The 18,608-nt window shown below is 34.6% G+C and overlaps 1 protein-coding gene and 1 pseudogene across 1 annotated transcript in view; both read left to right on the top strand.

Moving 5' to 3' along the window:
- Positions 1-18,608, top strand: part of LOC126978409 (phytanoyl-CoA dioxygenase domain-containing protein 1) — a 34,482-nt gene that overhangs the window by 9,827 nt on the left and 6,047 nt on the right. Inside the window, exons 2-4 of the mRNA XM_050827181.1 lie at positions 11,395-11,541; positions 13,393-13,509; positions 16,707-16,857. Of these exons, the coding sequence (XP_050683138.1) occupies positions 11,395-11,541; positions 13,393-13,509; positions 16,707-16,857 (415 nt within the window). The remainder of the gene's footprint in view (positions 1-11,394; positions 11,542-13,392; positions 13,510-16,706; positions 16,858-18,608) is intronic.
- On the top strand, positions 17,072-18,505 carry LOC126978406 (putative nuclease HARBI1; annotated as a pseudogene).

Consider the following 18,608-nt stretch of genomic DNA (forward strand, 5'->3'; position numbering starts at 1 on the left):
GGTGTTAATTTGAATGAATGTTTTAATGTTATCTGTATTAGCACAGAGTAGGGATGGATACTTACGTATTAGGCCTAGCGAAATTCGCTAAGAAAAAAAACCATTCACTCGATTGTATGAAACGTTGACAGATGACGGCTATAATCTTGTAAAAAACGGAGACAGCCGAAATCCATTACGTTTCAAGCAACTATTCACTTTCAAACTTAGCAGGATTATACCCTGTCGCCAATCGCCATACAGTAATTACTACTATTTCAAACTTATATCAAATCAGTGCACGTTTCATACTAAACTAAACTTCAATTTTTACTTAGGCAGTCCCACCTCTTATTACGTAGTATTTACACCCTCTTTGGTATTAAGTATTGGTTAATGTGTGATTTTGTTCATAGACTTCTTATATTACTGTTACGAATAAAGGGGTTAGTTTGAATGAATGTTTTAATGTTATCTGTATTAGCACCGAGTAGGGATAGATACTGACGTATTAAGAACGCGTTTACGAATCCGACAAAAATAAGATATTTTTCGGTAGAGTTTGTGATGAAATGAAACTAAATCTAACAAAACTAAAAATTGCCACACATAGATTTCTTCTTTATCTCCACTTAGCGGGAAATATTTGCTTTAAAATTTTGATATTTTATGTCGTAAAAACGATTATCCGTTACCTCTTCACACAAAATTGACGAAATGGGGCTTCATTCAGGATCAGTTTTCTGCTACTATTTACATAATTTTGTCTTTTAAAAATTACGTAAGGATAACATATATAATAATTTCAAAAAAACGGGAAATAAATTAATGAATATGTTATAAATAATCTCAAGAAAAAATAAAAATGAATCGTCTAAAATTCATATATTTTTCTGATAAGCATGAGCTTTAAAGTGTGGTATTAAGGGTTATTTTATTTTGTCCCTCCGTACGCATTGCACAGAGAGATCTATCGAAACAACGTCAGTCCGCGATCGGCCGCCGTCGTGGGTAGACACTGTGTCGGTTGTAAGCAGCAGCTCGTACTCGGAAAGATCGCTGTACGAACATGAATATTTTTTATAAGCTCTACAATACTGTCTTTGATACTTTACATATTTTGAACGCAGTCAGATTTTCAAAAAAATATGTTTCTGTATTTTTTTGAAGAATTTGTGATTTATTTTCATCTCTAAATATAAGGTCTATATTAAATCGAAATCCAAGATGGCGCCTATGAAATATACCAACTTCTCTTGATGGGTGTCATTTTCATGGTTTGCGGGGTCAACAATAACGAATATCGGGTCAAAATCGAAATCCAAGATGGCGCCTATAAATTTTACCAACTTCTCTTCATGGGTGTCATTTTTATGGTTTTCGGGGTCAAAAATAACGAATATCGGGTTAAAATTGAAATCCAAGATGGCGCCTATGAAAATTACCAACTTCTCTTCATGGGTGTCACTTTCATGGTTTGCGGGGTCAATAATAACGAATTTCGGGTCAAAATCGAATTTCAAGATGGCGCCTATGAAATCTACAAAATTTTCTTCATGGGTGTCATTAATTTAATTTTTTGCGCGGCGGCCATCTTGTATTTCAAAAATGATCCCAAAATCGTTCTCTGCACCCTCGAGAACCTCGGATACGATACCCATATTGTGGAATCATTTTTTTGCGCAGCGGCCATCTTGTATTTCAAAAATGACAAAATTGTTCTCTGCACCCTCGAGAACCTCGGATGCGATACCCATATTGTTGAAACCATAATTTTGTGCGGCGGCCATCTTGGATTTCAAAAATAATCCCAAAATCGTTCTCTGCACCCTCGAGAACCTCGGATACGATACCCATATTGTGGAAATCATATTTTTGCGCGGCGGCCATCTTGGATTTAAAAAATGATCCCAAAATCGTTCTCTGCACCCTCGAGAACCTCGGATACGATACCCATATTGTTGAAATCATAATTTTGTGCGGCAGCCATCTTGTATTTAAAAAAAAACTGAGTTTACTACATACGACGTTATGCGACCGAATTGCCATCTAAAGTTCTAATATTTAACTACTAAACGAATACATCAAACAATTATCAAAAATACATAGGTATTAAAAAAAAACAAAATTCAAACTTGCTAAAGTATCAAATTCATTTCATTCCCGCAACTGACTTTAAGTACGTGTATGTGTTTGAGCGATGTCAGTGTAGTGGTGCGATTCGATACCTCTCTGTTTTGAGAACGCGTCCTTAAGTATTAGTAAATGTGCGTTTTCGTTGATAGAATTTGAACATTACTGCCTAGAATAATGGGGTTAATTTGAATGAATGTTATCTGTATAAGTTAATGTCAACGCTGCTCGGACTTTTTTTGACGTCAGTTTACTAGGCGTTGTTAGTAGGTACGTTAATGCGCTCTATACATATTTTACATGCCACCAAACTCAATAACATAATATGAGGACTCTTTATATTAATAATATTTATAGTGATACTAAATGTTGTACAAAAGTATGTATATGCTTATGTAGGAACGGAACGGATACAATAAAGGTTAGAGATCACTTTGAGTTGTATTATTATCTATCTGTTATCAAAGTAAACGTCATAATTTGTTATTTATTGAGTCAACCATTAGCTCGATTAGAGACATTATAACGTCTTGTTGCTAGACGAATAGCCCTTAAATAATTAATGCGCATCCGTTTCAGATTTCCGAATGACTTTTAGACTTTCAATAAATAAATACGTGGATATCCTATTTTGAATAAATAATATTTCAACAACGACAATCCTAAAGGGTTGAATATAATATAATAATATTAATATAATATTGACACACATTTACACAAATTATCTTGCCCCAAGTTAAGCGTATAGCCTGTGTTATCGGTTACAAGACAACGATATATTTAATACAATATACTTACTAAACATACATAAAGTCATATAAACATACATAAATACATTTAAATATCCATGACTCGGAAACAAACATCCATATTCATCATATAAATACTTGCACCTACCGGGATTCGAACCCGGGACCTCTAGCTTAGTAGGTAGGATCGCTAACCACTCGGCTTTTCAGGTCGTCAATATATAAGTGTAGCCTTCAATACTGTCGGCTATAACATCTTAAATGTTTAAATTTGTTAAAACTATTTCGGCGCGCTGAACACTTTATTTTGACTTTAAGACCGGGCTGCCATGCTCGCTCAGTGACTTATGTATACAGTCTATAATGTTATATACAGTATACAGTATATAAAGTCAAACAAAAAGTGCGAAAAGAAAACACCTCTATCGGAGTCAAAGTCAAAGTTCTTTATGTCAGAAACAGTCATAAGTAAAGTTATTACAAATTTAAGAGCAGGCACATTTTTCGTCTTGACAGACATGCAAGTATTTTTGTGGTTTCGCTTCACAATATTGTAAACCTAACACAATCAATAATCACTGTTATATTTAATTTAACCTACGTAAAGCCATACCTAAAAAACCCTACAATACACAATAACAATAATTAATAAAATGCTAAGAGATAATTTAGTAAAAATAATCACAAAAAAATATAATATTATTGGTAAAAACAGTATCGTTACAGTACAGTTCGTTTATTGAGTAAAAACAATATTTTTTAATAGTGTTAATAATTTAAATTTAAATCTATTTACCACTGTCTCCACTCTTATGTCTTTTGGTAATTTATTAAATATTTTTACACACATATCTATACGCTATTATTTTTGAAGTAAAACTTCTTAAGGCATGACTTGGCTTGACTTGACGAATATTTTTCTGATGGAAGTAACGTTAGTACTTCCGACAGAAGAAAGTCAATTGAAACAATTTTTATCAATTATAATTTAATGGTTTAAAAAAATCGTTTTGTTTATTTAAGACTACTTTTGTAATAAATAATAAATAAAAGAACTTTTATTTATAGCCTAACGTTTGCGACATTCGTTAATTTTTCTTCGTCCATTGGACAGGCAAAAGGTTCGAGCCAATACAGCTATATTCGTTAATATTCAATAACAACGTTATATTAATATGTGTTGTTATAATAATGAAATCTTCAATTTCTTGTTATTTTTATTCAATTATTTATTAATAACACGGCTTTAATTAAAATTAGTATATAATAATTAATGATATAAATTAAATCTTCTTATCTTTCAACTTTTTAAGAATTTTTGTGATATACGTTATTTATAGTAATATGTTAATTATTCCTTAAGTTAATTATAATTACGTTTTACTTCAATCACGCGTAAAGATTACACGCGTACTCTTTTCTAAGTCTATGGTCAGTTATTGATTATATTCGCCTGGTTTACTGAGCAAACTTGTACCAAGTAGTCTATTCAAGAGGCAAACTACTAATTTATAAAGACTATTTCATGACTATTATTAATATTTAATCAACATTATCTATATAAATATAAAAGGTATCTCTCTCATTATACCTATCTACTCATCATGGTATCTCTCGAACCATAAGGCTAAGAGACTTGAAATTTGGTAGGAATATTCCTTTCGCCGAGTAGAAGTCAGTTGAGAATAATAACTAATAATTTTACGAAATCCACACGCAAAAGTGTGAACAAAATATGTCGGGTCAGCGTATTATATATAAACTCATTACCTATTGATATATCTTGGTATTGTGACTTGATTGTCATTAATTATTACAGTTAAATTTAATTTTAATGGAGACTTAATAATCGTGACGTCATCCATGATATTATATATCGTTAAGTGGGAAATGGAATACGTGTCAATCGATCATGTCTGAATTTCAACTTTAACATTGATGCAATTTTAAATCACAATTGGTATTCGTGACCCAATGTACGAAACCATGCTAAACCTGTGCCTATAATTTCATGAGTGAGCAGCACGTTCCGCTGATGGTAATTGATACGCCCTGCCCATTACAATACAGTGCCGCTCAGGATTCTTGGAAAACCCAAAAATTTTGAGTGGCACTACACTAATTGCGCCTTGAGACATAACATGTTAGGTCTCATTTGCCCAGTAATTTCACTGGCTACGGAACCCTTCAGTCCAAAACACAATAATGCTTACACATTACTGCTTCACAGCAGAAAAAGTCGCCGTTGTGGTACCCATAAACTAGCATTCGGTACACTGTAGTTATTATGCTTATGCTACTGATTAGAATGAGACCAAAACACCAAATGTTTTGGGCTTCGATAATTAATACGTCTAGATAGAGTCTCTTGCTGTTAGACAACCGATAAAACAGGCCAGGAATATTAGTTAAGTGTGTGTGACAAGCTACGTCTTGCGCGATTTGTATGAAATTTTTTATTAGTGTGCTCGTATTGTTCAAAGTAGAGGTTAACTCTCTCTCATTCTTCGATGTTTTCACAGCTGTCATAGTCTATCTAGACGTATAAAGGAGATTTTGGGATGTTTGTTGCAATGCATTATGGAAAAAAAGCTTTTAAATCGGTACCTATAGCTATTACCGACATTAGCGTGTACAAACGCATAAATAAACCAACAAACAGTTAAAAATCCTTACACGGTTACATCGGTAACATAATGAGAACTTATAGTTTTTACTGGTACAATTAATAATTTTACATTTGTATTTGGAAGCTGTCATTCTAATATGAATATTTATTACGTTTTAATTTGGGGTGAAGATATTCTGTGATTGCTTTAGATAAAATAAGTATGGAGTCATATAATACATCTTTTCAAACTTTAATCCGCTTAAATGTTTGATGAACCGAGATATTTATAAGTACCATACAACCTTCTCCGTTTGTAACAGTGCAATAGCTGTCCACGTAGAAATCACTGAAAGGGGATAAAAGCATTGAAGGAAATCCAGTTCAAAAGCAAAAGATTTATCTCGGAAAACGGATATAGCACTTAAAACATGTCGCTTATTTTAAAAGATGATATAAGACTTGGAACTTTTAAAAGAAACACTAAATATTATTAAGCTGGTAAATACAAAATGAATAGAGTGGCAAAATTGAAACAACTTACTACGTACGCCGAAGACACAGATTTATTTTCTATAGAGCAACATTTTAGCAGTTAGAAATTCTGAGTTTATCCTCAAATCTCTGTAGAATCTTCTCAATTCGTTTGCAGGTGTGGGCATTACCCGTCTTCAGTGATTATTTATTAAGTTGTTAGCAAGTTTTCTGTGAAATAAAAATATCGACACATGTGTATCAAAATACGATCTTCGAGAAGGTTATGAAAGAGATTAAAATCGCCTAAAGGAATATTCACTTCAAAAGTCAAATTTACAGATTACAGCAAGAGAGAAAGAATGAGTGATAAAATGATAATAAAATCATCATCATCATCATCAGCCGGAAGACGTCCACTGCTGAGAGAGAGAGAGAAAAGCCTCCCCCAAAGATTTCCACGACGATTGGTCCTGCGCTTCCCTCATGCAATCCATCCATCCATCCATCTTGACCAGATCGTCGGTCCATCTTGTGGTGTGATCCTACCAACGTAGTGTTGGTCTTCCGGTACACGTACTGTCGCATTTCGTATGTCATATCGCCCAAGCTTTTCACCGATAAGAAAATACAGTTACGAAAATTTATAAATGGATATATCCATATCAAGTGAGAATACTTCATCCGTAATGGCTGTTCTTTTCAAATCATGATCAATTTTTACTGTGTGGGATGATTTACATCAAACGTTACAAATATCTATGCATAAAAGATATAAGATTGGTATACTGAAAAGCAAGTCATGCTCTATACAATATAATCAATTATTTCGTTTACGCTCACAATAGTAACATTGGCCTCCTCCGTGCAACATTGGACTATCGAAGTGGGACTACTAAAATAACACATTTAAATTTAGCAGCCACGTGGGGCCAAGTATTCGACATTTCATTCTGTTTTAAGGTGTTCCAAACTTCTAATATGGGCCACTTTTTGTGTGCGTACAACTTCTTATAGATTTTTTAAATGTTTTCTGTTTTTAATCCCTTCTTAATCATATAAGTCATTAAGGTTTACGTGTGTTTATTATAGATTTGATGTAATTGAATCTACGAAAAATAAAAATCTGTTCTTAGATGTGTGATTTCCTTACACGCGCATCGCATAAGCCTGCGTGAGTCGACGCTAGTAGGGAAGATGTTCTACATAGTCAGGGCAGTGCGCTTTGCCTAATTAATTAATTAAATTGTTCCACAAGAAGAATGGTATATTATCGAGATGTTTCGTCAGTGAGATACTCGGACTACTGAAATTGCTTTGTAAAATCAATGAAACATTGCAGATAATTATGGTTTGCGATACTTTCCGATGCAGATAAAAATAGATAGGGTAATGAGAAAGATCGTTTACGCTCAGTTCTCTACGTAATGTAGGCCTTACACGTTAGTTTGGATTATGGTTTTAGCCTTGGATGCTTATGCGACATGCAACCAAGCAAATATCAAAATTGATATTTTATGCCGTTCGGTTACGTTTGCGCGCAAGCAAGCATAACCGAGCGTGTGGCATCTGGCGTGCATGTCTCATGCCTGCACGTCATTACTGTAATCTGTTGGTGTAAATCTCAATTAATTTATTAATGGTACGTGAGAGAACCGCATTTTTCAATAACCAGCGTGTAGATGCAATATGAAATTCTGTTATGCCTGTAGGTTATAGGCATAACACATCATCATGCAAACACTAATGTGTATGGCCTTGGCAATGCTACATCGGGACGCCCAATAAAGGAGTTAGATCTATACGAGTCAATTATAATGTCAGATTGTTTATTGTAAACTTTATCTACATATATAAAAATGAATTGCTGTTCGTTAGTCTCGCTAGAACTCGAGAACGGCTTGACCGATTTGTCTAATTTTGGTCTTGAATTATTTGTGGAAGTCCAGGGAAGGTTTTAAAAGTTTGAATAAACATAAAAATCTCCGTTTTTATATAAAAACAACAATTTTGATTTTCCTCCGACGTGTCCCCCGTCGTTCACAAATCAATTAAAAATAATAGTTTAAAATGAAAAACTAATTAGAATTTTTATATCTTTCTAACTTTCTGAGGAGGTAAAAAATAAACTTAAGGAAGTTTTAAGGAAAACACGGGTAACACTTAAAATGATTCCTTTTGTTTGTCTTAAGTTTAATTTATACTAAAGTTAAGGTCTTTTATTTATCGATTGAGGCAGTACGAAGTTTGCCGGGTCAGCTAGTTGTTTATAAATATAGAAAAAAATTAAGTAGATTGGTGGAAGGTGATACCTTTGAAGTTTTACCTTGCTTTAAGTAAACACCGTTTGTTTTTCTTATATATATACAAAATTCTGCCTGAAGTCAGCTTGTCAAAGCTGAGGAATTATGGGGAAGCTCATGGTCGCTCAGACGGCAATGGAGAGGGCTATGCTCGGAGTTTGCCTGCGAGATTCAATCAGAAATGAGGAGATCCGTAGGAGAACCAAAGTCACGTATACCAGATGGTTGCAAAACTGAAGTGGTAGTGGGCAAGGCACATAGTTCGACGGACAGATAGCCATTGGGTAGTAAATTCCTCGAATGGCGACCACGTACCCGAAGACGAAGTATTCTTTGGCCCCTCACAAGATCGACCGACGATCTAATCAAGAAACTTTTATCGAGTCCTCTCTTGAGAAGTCAAGTTTTGCGCGTTTACCACTATAAATCTCTATTTGTCGTATCACCGCTCTTCGAGCTCGCCTAGAATCGGATGCTGGGTTTCGAAATCTCGAGCGATTGCCAATTCCGCGGTCATCTGGAGGACAAAGCCAAATTGGCTTCGCAGAAGCTGGGCGTCATAAATAGAGCATGGCAATACTTCAAGCCGGCCCACATTCTAGAGCTCTACAAAATGCAGGTCCGGCTACATTTGCAGTGTTGCTCGCGCACGCCAGTATCAGCTTGATCAATTTCACTGCGACCAACCCAGGGCAGCTCGAATTGTCGGTAATCCAGTGCTCTGTGAACGGCTGGATTACTTGGCGTTGCGTAGAGAAGTCGCTTCATTGTGTGTCTTCTACTGAATTTATGACGGGCCTGTTCCGAAGTGCTGTTTCATCTGATTCCTGCCACCGAATTCTACCTTTGCACGACACGCCACAAATTAGGATATCATCCCCACCATCTGGATGTGGGGCGGTCCTACACAGTGCGTTTTTTAAGGTCCTTTCACCCAGATACAACAAAGCTGTGGAATGAGCTTCCTTGTGTGGTGTTACCGGGACGTTACGACATGTGTATCTTTAAAAAAGAGCGCAACGCACCTGCGATTCCTCTGGTGTTGCAAGATAATCTGTAATCACTTAACACCAGGTGACCAAAAAAAAAATCACCGTATTAGGTGGGATGACGATCGTCATGGCGATCATTGAGGGAGGCCTTTGTCCACCAATGGAAGTTTTCCGGCTGAGATGATGATGATTATCATACAGTCAGCAACGGCTGCAAGAGCTGGCTGAAATTACCAAGAGAATGACATAAGTTTTCTTCTTCGCCAACACTAGCTGTACGGGACTATGGTTCACATAAGGTGCTTCTGTGACCGCAAACTCTCTTACTCTGATTAAAGTCTTCCGATAGTTTGAGACCTAGTCGGTACCCACACTAATTTAAACGTGATTCTTATTTGCCGTTGCCGTTTTAATGAATTATTTAAGTAAAGTTACCATAAGGCTCCTAGATAAAGTTATTTACAGATCCAGATATAAATTTCTATGACTCATAGATACAAAATAAATGTTCAACATTTCTACAAACGTGATGCGTCTCCAGACCGCGATTTTAATGCGAAATATATTGAAGATGACTCACAGTTATAATTTTAATACCATTCCCTTATCTAATCCTATACATATAATAAGATTGTAACAAAGTAAAAACTGCAAATTGAATATTTTTTTAAATAATGCTTGCTGTGAGTTCTTCAAATATTACCGAATTTAAAAAAGGTACTTTATAGAATTTTGTCCGCTGGTCTATCAAAAAATACTGCTAGATATTTTAATTTAAATATTATTATCAAGTGGTTATAATATATAGGCTACACATTATCACACTCAGTGGAAACATATATAGTATCTCTCTTTGTATGAAATGGAGTATAGGATTAGAACAATGCATTATTGGAGTAAAACTTTTTTACGCACACTGGACTTGGGGAGTAAGCTGGTGGAGGCGTGACGTGGGCGTTACGAAAAGTGTGATCGGACGATGCGAATGGAAGTTGATATAAGTAAATGATGATAGAAACAGAGAGAGTTACTTTTCATATTATATATCAATATAAAATTTTCAGCAGGCTCCTTTGCACAGGATGCCGGCTATATAAGGGGTAGCACCTACCACAACAGCGCCTATTTCTGCCGTGAAGCAGTAATGTGTAAACATTACTGTGTTTCGGTCTAAAGGGCGCCGTAGCTAGTGAAATTACCGGGCAAATGAGACTTGACATTCTCTTAAGAGATATCTCAAGGTATATGAATATTTTGTGTTGGTCAAGAATCCTGAGCGGCACTGCATTGTAATGGGCGTATCAATTACCATCAGCTCAACGTCCTGCACGTCTCGTCACTTATATTGACAAAAAAAAAATATATCATCTTTGTAAAATATGTGATCAATATGATTAAATTATGAAATAATATTTATTTTAAGTTGATTTGATTGTATTTTTACACAAATGGTTCCTAACCAAACTCTCACCAAACTACCTTTAAAGTATATCCTTTCCAATAAAAAAACGAAATTGGTTGGCGCGATAATGAGTTCTTCGTTAATTTGCCCCGCACATACTTATATCAAATTTTAGACTGTTATGGCTTTCTCATGGATACCATTGGTCTGGTATCCATGACAAAATCGCATAGATCTGGACCAAATTGTATTGGGACCACACGGGACAATAAAAAAAAAATTATCAAAATCCGTTCACCCAGTCGAAAGTTATGGTATAAACATACCGACGAATTGAGAACCTCCTCATTTTTTGAAGTTTTTTTTGTTAATAAATTTATATGTTATTTTCTTTTCAAAATTCAATTTCAACATTCAAAAAGTTACTATGAATACATTCTTAATCTGAAGGTGCAAGAAATAATAAGAATAGAGAAATTTTTATATCTACTGATATATTTATGAGTGGTTAGCGATCCTACCTACTAAGCTAGAGGTCCCGGGTTCGAATCCCGGTAGGTGCAAGCATTTATATGATGAGTATGGATGTTTGTTTCCGAGTCATGGATGTTTAAATGTACTTATGTATGTTTAAGTAAGTATATAGTATTAAATACATCATTGTCTTGTAACCCATAACACAGGCTATAATGCTTAACTTGGGGCAAGATAATTTGTGTAAAAAGTGTGTCAATATTATTATTATTATTTGCAGATGGAGCGAGATGGATACGTAGTTCTCGAAAATTTCCTGCGAGGAAATGAGTGTGATGAACTTAAATCGGCCGGCCTAGAACTCACAAAACAAATACCGGACGTTGCAGAACGATCAATATTCTCAACTAAAGAATCTAGTAAAACGGTAAGTGGCTGTTTCATATTACTAATAACACCAGTTTCATATTAATAAAGGTTACAAGCTACTGTGTAATTTTCTCACTGTGAGTGCCGGGTTTTAATACTATAGTAGGGGAACCTGTTGTACCTGGGACAGTTTAGATATCTTTTTTTTTTATTTGTCGAACTCTACACAAACCATTTATGCATATTTTGATTGGTCAATCATTTGAGTGTCCACAAAAATATGTAAAATGTATATTTCATACCCATAATATGTGTTTTAATAATTAAAACGAAAAAAGGGATTTAAGGTACAACATACTCTTTGTACGTATGCTATGGTGTACCTGAGACACATTTTGGTATGGAAAATATTAGTATTCATAACCAAAACCGTTTAATTCGTTTAAATAACATATTTAACGAAAAATAACACACAAATTCCGATTAAAATAATATTCATAGTTTCTTTGTTCTTCTGAGACAAAATCTTTAAACAAAATAACTTTTAACAATTAACAAAATTAAGTTTTGTAACGAAATAGTACCTCGTTAGCTGCTATATTAAATTAAATCTTGATAGGCCCAAAAACTGACATGTCTAGTGGTTTTTTTTTTTTTGAGAAGAGGAAATACAGTTACGTATTTATGCCCCGGTACGTGGCGTAATATGTCGGACTCGAGTGTCCGCGTAAGCGGACACCCCATACCGACTAAAGCCTCCTCTATGCTGTTAGCCATGCTTTTACAGCGACATAGGACATGGGCCGTGGAGGCCGCAAAGACTACGCAACAACAGTCGCGGGGCGTCTCCTAAGGAGACTCGAACCTCGGGCCGGCCGCGGCTGTGTGCTTGTGGGAAGGAGAGAGAATGAAATGAAGATGAAAGATGAAAAGTGGAAGGAACACACTCGCCGGCGTGTCAATGTTCAACAGGTTCCCCTACCTACAGCGACTCTGTGCTATTAGTATGATAAACATATATATTGGCAGTACCTACTCTCAGAGTAGGGATTTAAAATTGTTTTGATTGTTTATTTACTAATTGTCCAACAAACTTTTAAAGTTTTTTTACCACGACTGACTGAATTCGAATCAATACTATAATAAACCGATTGTAACGGTATGTTGCTTATTATTCTAAAATTGAATTAATCCATGAATGGCAGACGCTACCATTTTGTAATATTAAATGGAATTCTAATAGCATTATAGCTTTCTAGAAATAAGAGGTACGAAATTAATGTACTCCTGGTACATTATTGAATATTGTAAAATAAGTTCCAAGTACAATGGGGTTGCTAATTTGCTTTGCTAATTGGGAGTGATGTTTGTTTTTTTATAAATTATACACCGTTGTCTGCTATTGTATTATATATCTTCATAAATATTTCAAGTAAAAAAGACGTAAAACTTATTCGCACAATTTAAATATGATCCAATTAAAGTGTGCGTTATGACGATATTTATGATAACAGCATTCAACTTGTAACATTTTGTAAGTTGTTTTGTGGCATTATCTTCTTTATCTTTCACCCGCTTCGCTACAAATATTGTTTCTCTTTCGTTTCATAGAATCTTTTCGCCTTCTTTAGTTGTATTTGAATCTTGCCTTAGGCAAATCTTGCAAGCTTAATTTGAACAAGTCTCTTCTAACCTAGTCTACCACAAAATGTATGCCACAGCACACCCTGGTCACCACGGTCAGTAGTTGGTGTGAAATGAATACTTTTGCCATTTGGAACAACCTATTTCTGTCAATTTGTATTTTAACTCTTACCACAATAAAAACCAAAAAATGGGAGCGCCTCAGGACAATCAACAAATAGTTTGTCCTAATAAAGTATTTAAAATCTGATCAATTTTCTTACAGCAACTTGTGGATCAGTACTTTTTGGAAAGTAATGACAAGATACGAGTTTTCTTCGAGGCCGATGCAGTTGACGAAAATGGCGATTTGAAAGTAGATCCAAGTGTATCTCTAAACAAGGTACTTAAAACATTCGAACTAATTTACGTGGATTCTCTAAACTGATAGCCATACGACTTAGAGCGTACAAAATATACCTAAGAAGAGACATTAGTAGAATCAATTGTTACGTGACAGAACTAAATGGTTATTAAAACACCAGTATAATTCCGCAAGTGATTTATCACACGACGCAGCAATAAGTAAAATACTCCTTACTATGTACTAATTACACTAATGTTGACCAATATCACTCCAGTTACTGAATGAATCAACGAACCAGGGGTGCTTATGTTTATACAAGTAAGGATAAGTCTTGAATATTCTCGAACAGTCTTCTTTATTACAAGAAGTAAAACTGTTTTTGTAACCAACTCTATCTATCCAAGATAGGTACCTACGTCAAGGCAAGGCGAGTATTCGTCGCCTTTATCCGTCGACCTTCGAAATACGCATCACTATTGAGTAACTACGTAATCTACATTATTATATTATAGATACAAAGGCAGTGGCAAAATACATCTGATTACACATGACGTATCGACATTTGGATCTAAAACGCCATAAAAAACGTTACAGCTGCTGTTTACAGGGAAAGAAGGAACCTACTACAGAAAGGACCACTTGATACCTAAGGGATAGCTACCACTGCATATATACATACTGGGCAGTTATGTACAAGAATCTTAAGATAAAAGATGAATATTTTAACTTTGTAAACTTGAAATAGCTTAGCACGTCTACTTTTTAGCATCGTATAGCTGATGGAGTGTTAGCAAACCGATTTCTGACTCTGTTTTAGCTCTTAAATCTGTATTCATACTACCAAGCTGTGGAAAGAGCTTCATTATTCCCACATTATTAATAATTATATAATTTACATTGTACTTAAAACTTAATAAATATTGAAGTTTAATTATTTCGTGTTATACTAGACAATTTAGTTTAATTAGTTCTCAATGTATCAAGTGTACCTAGATATTGTTCACACAAGAGTGTATCGTATGACAACCCTATTATGAGAATTTGTAGAGAATTTAATGAAATGTGTGCTGATATTGATATTTTCAATAGAAATACGCATTTGTTTGAAATACTCTTTATGAAATTAGCTAGTTTACATTCCACTTTTTCGTTAAACTTAAATTAATTACTAACTATGTAATTTCTACTGTGTCGTCTTTTCTTTACTTACTGTATTTAGTGAATGCTGTTTACAATATTAATTGGATCTCAAAAGTATCTTGTACTCGTTAGTAGATGATAGTTTTATCCTGTTTTCTGTTATTGTACGTTATTATAATAAAAGTCTATACAGTTTCGGATTTGGTGATACGTAGTGATCTATTCTTTCCTACAAATACTCTGCAAAATTTAATACGTTAGGTAGGTAATACATATACCTGTCACCTTGCTAATAGTGCGAGAGACCAGGGCGTGCAAATCGTATTTAAAGGTTAAAATAATCATTACTTAAATAATAATAATTGATGATAAAAATTAAGACAACCTATGTATTTTTTTTTCAGCATTTTTAGAAACAAAGTTATGTTATTTGGTGTAATATTAACCGAACGTTTAGGTATTAAACTATATACCTATGCCGAGCCAAAGAATATGTAATATCTAGTACAGGTGTCGAGCTCAATTTGTGATTTTTTAGTTAAAACATGTGATTTCAAAGCAATAATCTGACGAAGTAGGTAATATCATACTTTTTTAGAATTACTGCTAGTTATATTAAAGAGAAAAATGGTTATAACTTAAGTGAATTTTGTTTTTGGAAAAGGAGGACAAACGAGCGTACGGGTCATCTGGTGTTAAGTGATCACCGCCGCTCACAACCTCTTGCAACACTGGAGGAATCACAGGAGCGTTGCCGGCCTATAAGGAAGGTGAACGCGCTTTGTTTGAAGGTACCCATGTCGTATCGTCCCGGAAACACCGCACAAGGGAGCTAATTCCACAGCTTTGTAGTACGTAGAAGAATTTTAAGAAGAATTTTCGGTATTCAAATTGGTATTGAAAGTCAATTGAGGCCTCAATTTTTTAATCTTTACATAGATAATATAAAAATATGTCGCTTTCCGCTGTCTCTTTGATTATATTATGCTTACCGAGAACTCCTTCTAAATCACGCAACATATTTTGATGCGGTTTTCATCATCATTTAGATAATTACAAGGCTTACACAATATAATGACTTAAGTTTTTATGTTAGTAGAAATAGACAATCTTTGCAAACAAGTCGAAGAAAATTTATTTACAATACAAAGGTTACCTTATGAGAGATACATAAAAATTGCGAATCTACTATTGTAGACATTATTGTTGTTCTTATAGGTAAATTCCTAAGAAAAACTCCGCAACGTTTCTTTTGTCTGGTCAATGCCTCAGATTGATGAGGAGAGTGGTCAATTTTAATGTTATCATCAATAAAATTGTCTAATTAAAAAAAACACTCATTTTATTTTCTTTGTGTAAATGATATTCCAAGTGGTTACCTAGTGACCTCTGTTAGTTAGATAAAAAAAAGATACAATATCATCACTTCTGTTAGGTTCTAATGTTTGAAAGTTTTGGTCGTATAATCGTGCGTTAGTAGGTTCACTACTTGTGGATAGATGGCGTTAATCAGCAAAATTAATAGATTATTGAGTGTTTTTAATTTGTTTTTATCATAACAAATTAATACTTCTATGCGCAGATGAGTACACTTAACAAAAGATCAACATATTAGTATCCAATGTCAGTATTGTACACACACACATAGGTACTTTAAGTAATTTGTAATTTACAACTTCGATGTATCGGCGTCTTGGATTCCTATATTCTGTTACCGGTTTTATAACCGGATGTCAAGAGCGAATTTATTCACGAGCCTCTCTTTACACTTTTAGGACGAGAAACAGAATTAAATGCACGTATTTTATTTTTCTCCCTTTTTAACAATAACAGCAGCCGGTAATTGATTCCAAACACAAACAGGCTGTACGAGGCAAGTAATATCTTTAACTACGAGTTTGTAGAATGCCAGACGTCAATATGATGCGCGTGGTATTTAGCATATTGTTATCATGTCCGGCGGTGGAATACGGCCGCTGGTATCAATCTGAATAACTCCTTAATTAGTATTTAAACTCTTGGTTAAAAATAGACTTGTTAAGAGTTGACTTGTTGTATAGTAAGGTTCCCAAAATATATTTATTAATTTCTAGGTGGGCCACGCGCTGCATCTTCTAGATCCAATCTTCAGATGTTACACATACAGTGACCGAGTTAAGACAGTGTGCAGGGAACTTGGATTCATTGAACCTGCAGTTGTACAAAGCATGTACATTTATAAGAATCCTGGTATAGGCGGTGTAGGTATGACAATATTGACATTACATAATAAATTATTGTTTAGCCAGTCGCCGATTTCGCGTGTATTTCTACATAAAATAGCCCATTACTAGGATCTGATTTGTTGCTTTGGGCAGCACCTAGTAAATAATATACCTACTTATCAACAAACAATTGGAGATTTTGAGGATACGGTCAATATATATTATCCATATTTTCACACCCCTAAATTATATGAGACTTACACCCATATTCTAAGTCGTAAACTCATGATTTCCTCGACTCGACTCAACCTCACTGAGGGGTTTTCATATTCACAGTTGTAATTTTTGTCCTTACCTCAAACACCTTCCTCACTCGAGGTGAGTTTGAGTCGAGGAACCAACTGTCAAGTGTAAGGTTGATCGCCATCTACCTTGAGGAAGTTTATAAGTAATTGTTAGCTACAAAAGACATTATTTCATTAATTTTTTATAATGTCTTTCGAAAGTTTTATTGAATATATGTACGATAGTCCTTACGACTACTTATCGCGACGATATTTACGAGATGCAGAAAATCCGATGGAAATTTATGATGAAAATGAATTTCGAATAAGATTCCGCTTCACCAAAAATATTGTGGCAAGCTTTTTGTTACCCCTGCTCTTCCAAAATACTGGAGACAGCAATCGTGGATTGCCGATTCCACCCGTGATCCAAATGCTAGCAGCCTTACGATTTTACGCAACTGGAAACTTTCAAGTAAGTATTCTTATAAGTTGTCTACATTCATAAAATTGCAATACAAAGCTTTGTATGTATACATTTTTACTTTAATCGATATTTTTACAGATTGTTTGCGGCGACTTGCACCAAATAAGTCAATCAGTCGTTTCAAAGATTGTGGCCAATGTATCGAAAGCTTTAGCTTTAAAAATAAGGCGCTTCATTAAATTTCCTGACGTCCCTGAGGAAGCTAATGTGAAGATTCAATTTCATCGTGTTGCTGGATTTCCTGGGGTTATTGGATGCATTGATTGTACTCATATTCCAATAAAAAATCCAAACCGACAAAACGGCGAAGTATTTCGCAATCGTAAAGGTTGGTTTTCAATTTATGTGCAAATAGTATGTGGCCCTCGGATGGAAATATATGATATCGTAGCACGCTGGCCTGGATCTGTCCATGACTCTAGAATATTTAATAATAGCAGGTGTTATATGAGATTTGAAGAAGGGGAAATTGCAGGTTTACTGATTGGTGATAGTGGTTATGCACAGTCATCATACATGTATACACCAGTCCATAATCCATAATCCACAATCACAACCTGAATTCAAATATAATAGGGCCCATATCAGTACTAGAAATATTATAGAAAGGTTTAATGGTGTATGGAAAAGAAAATTTGCATGTTTGAATAGAAAACTGCAAAATAATCTATCAAATACATGTAATATTATAGTGGCATGTGCTGTGCTACATAATATTAGTATTGAGACCAATCAAGAAATGACTGAACCCTTAACCAATCTTGCTGTAGTTCCAGTACCTCACACTGGTGATACAGCACGAGGTAGTGTTATAAGGGCTGCATTTATAGCAAGACATTTTAGTTAACACCTACATCTTATTATGTTTTTATATATACATTTTTTTATATGTTACTTTATTTTTTTAAATGTTACTTTGAGGAAAATTTAAATATTAATCTTTACTATTATTGTTCTATTAATAAGTTTGTTAAATACTGCTCACAACTAAATTTTTGGATGATTTATAAATGAATGAAT

The sequence above is a fragment of the Leptidea sinapis genome, chromosome Z (assembly GCF_905404315.1).
Source record: "Leptidea sinapis chromosome Z, ilLepSina1.1, whole genome shotgun sequence".
Classification (NCBI taxonomy): Eukaryota; Metazoa; Arthropoda; class Insecta; order Lepidoptera; family Pieridae; genus Leptidea; species Leptidea sinapis.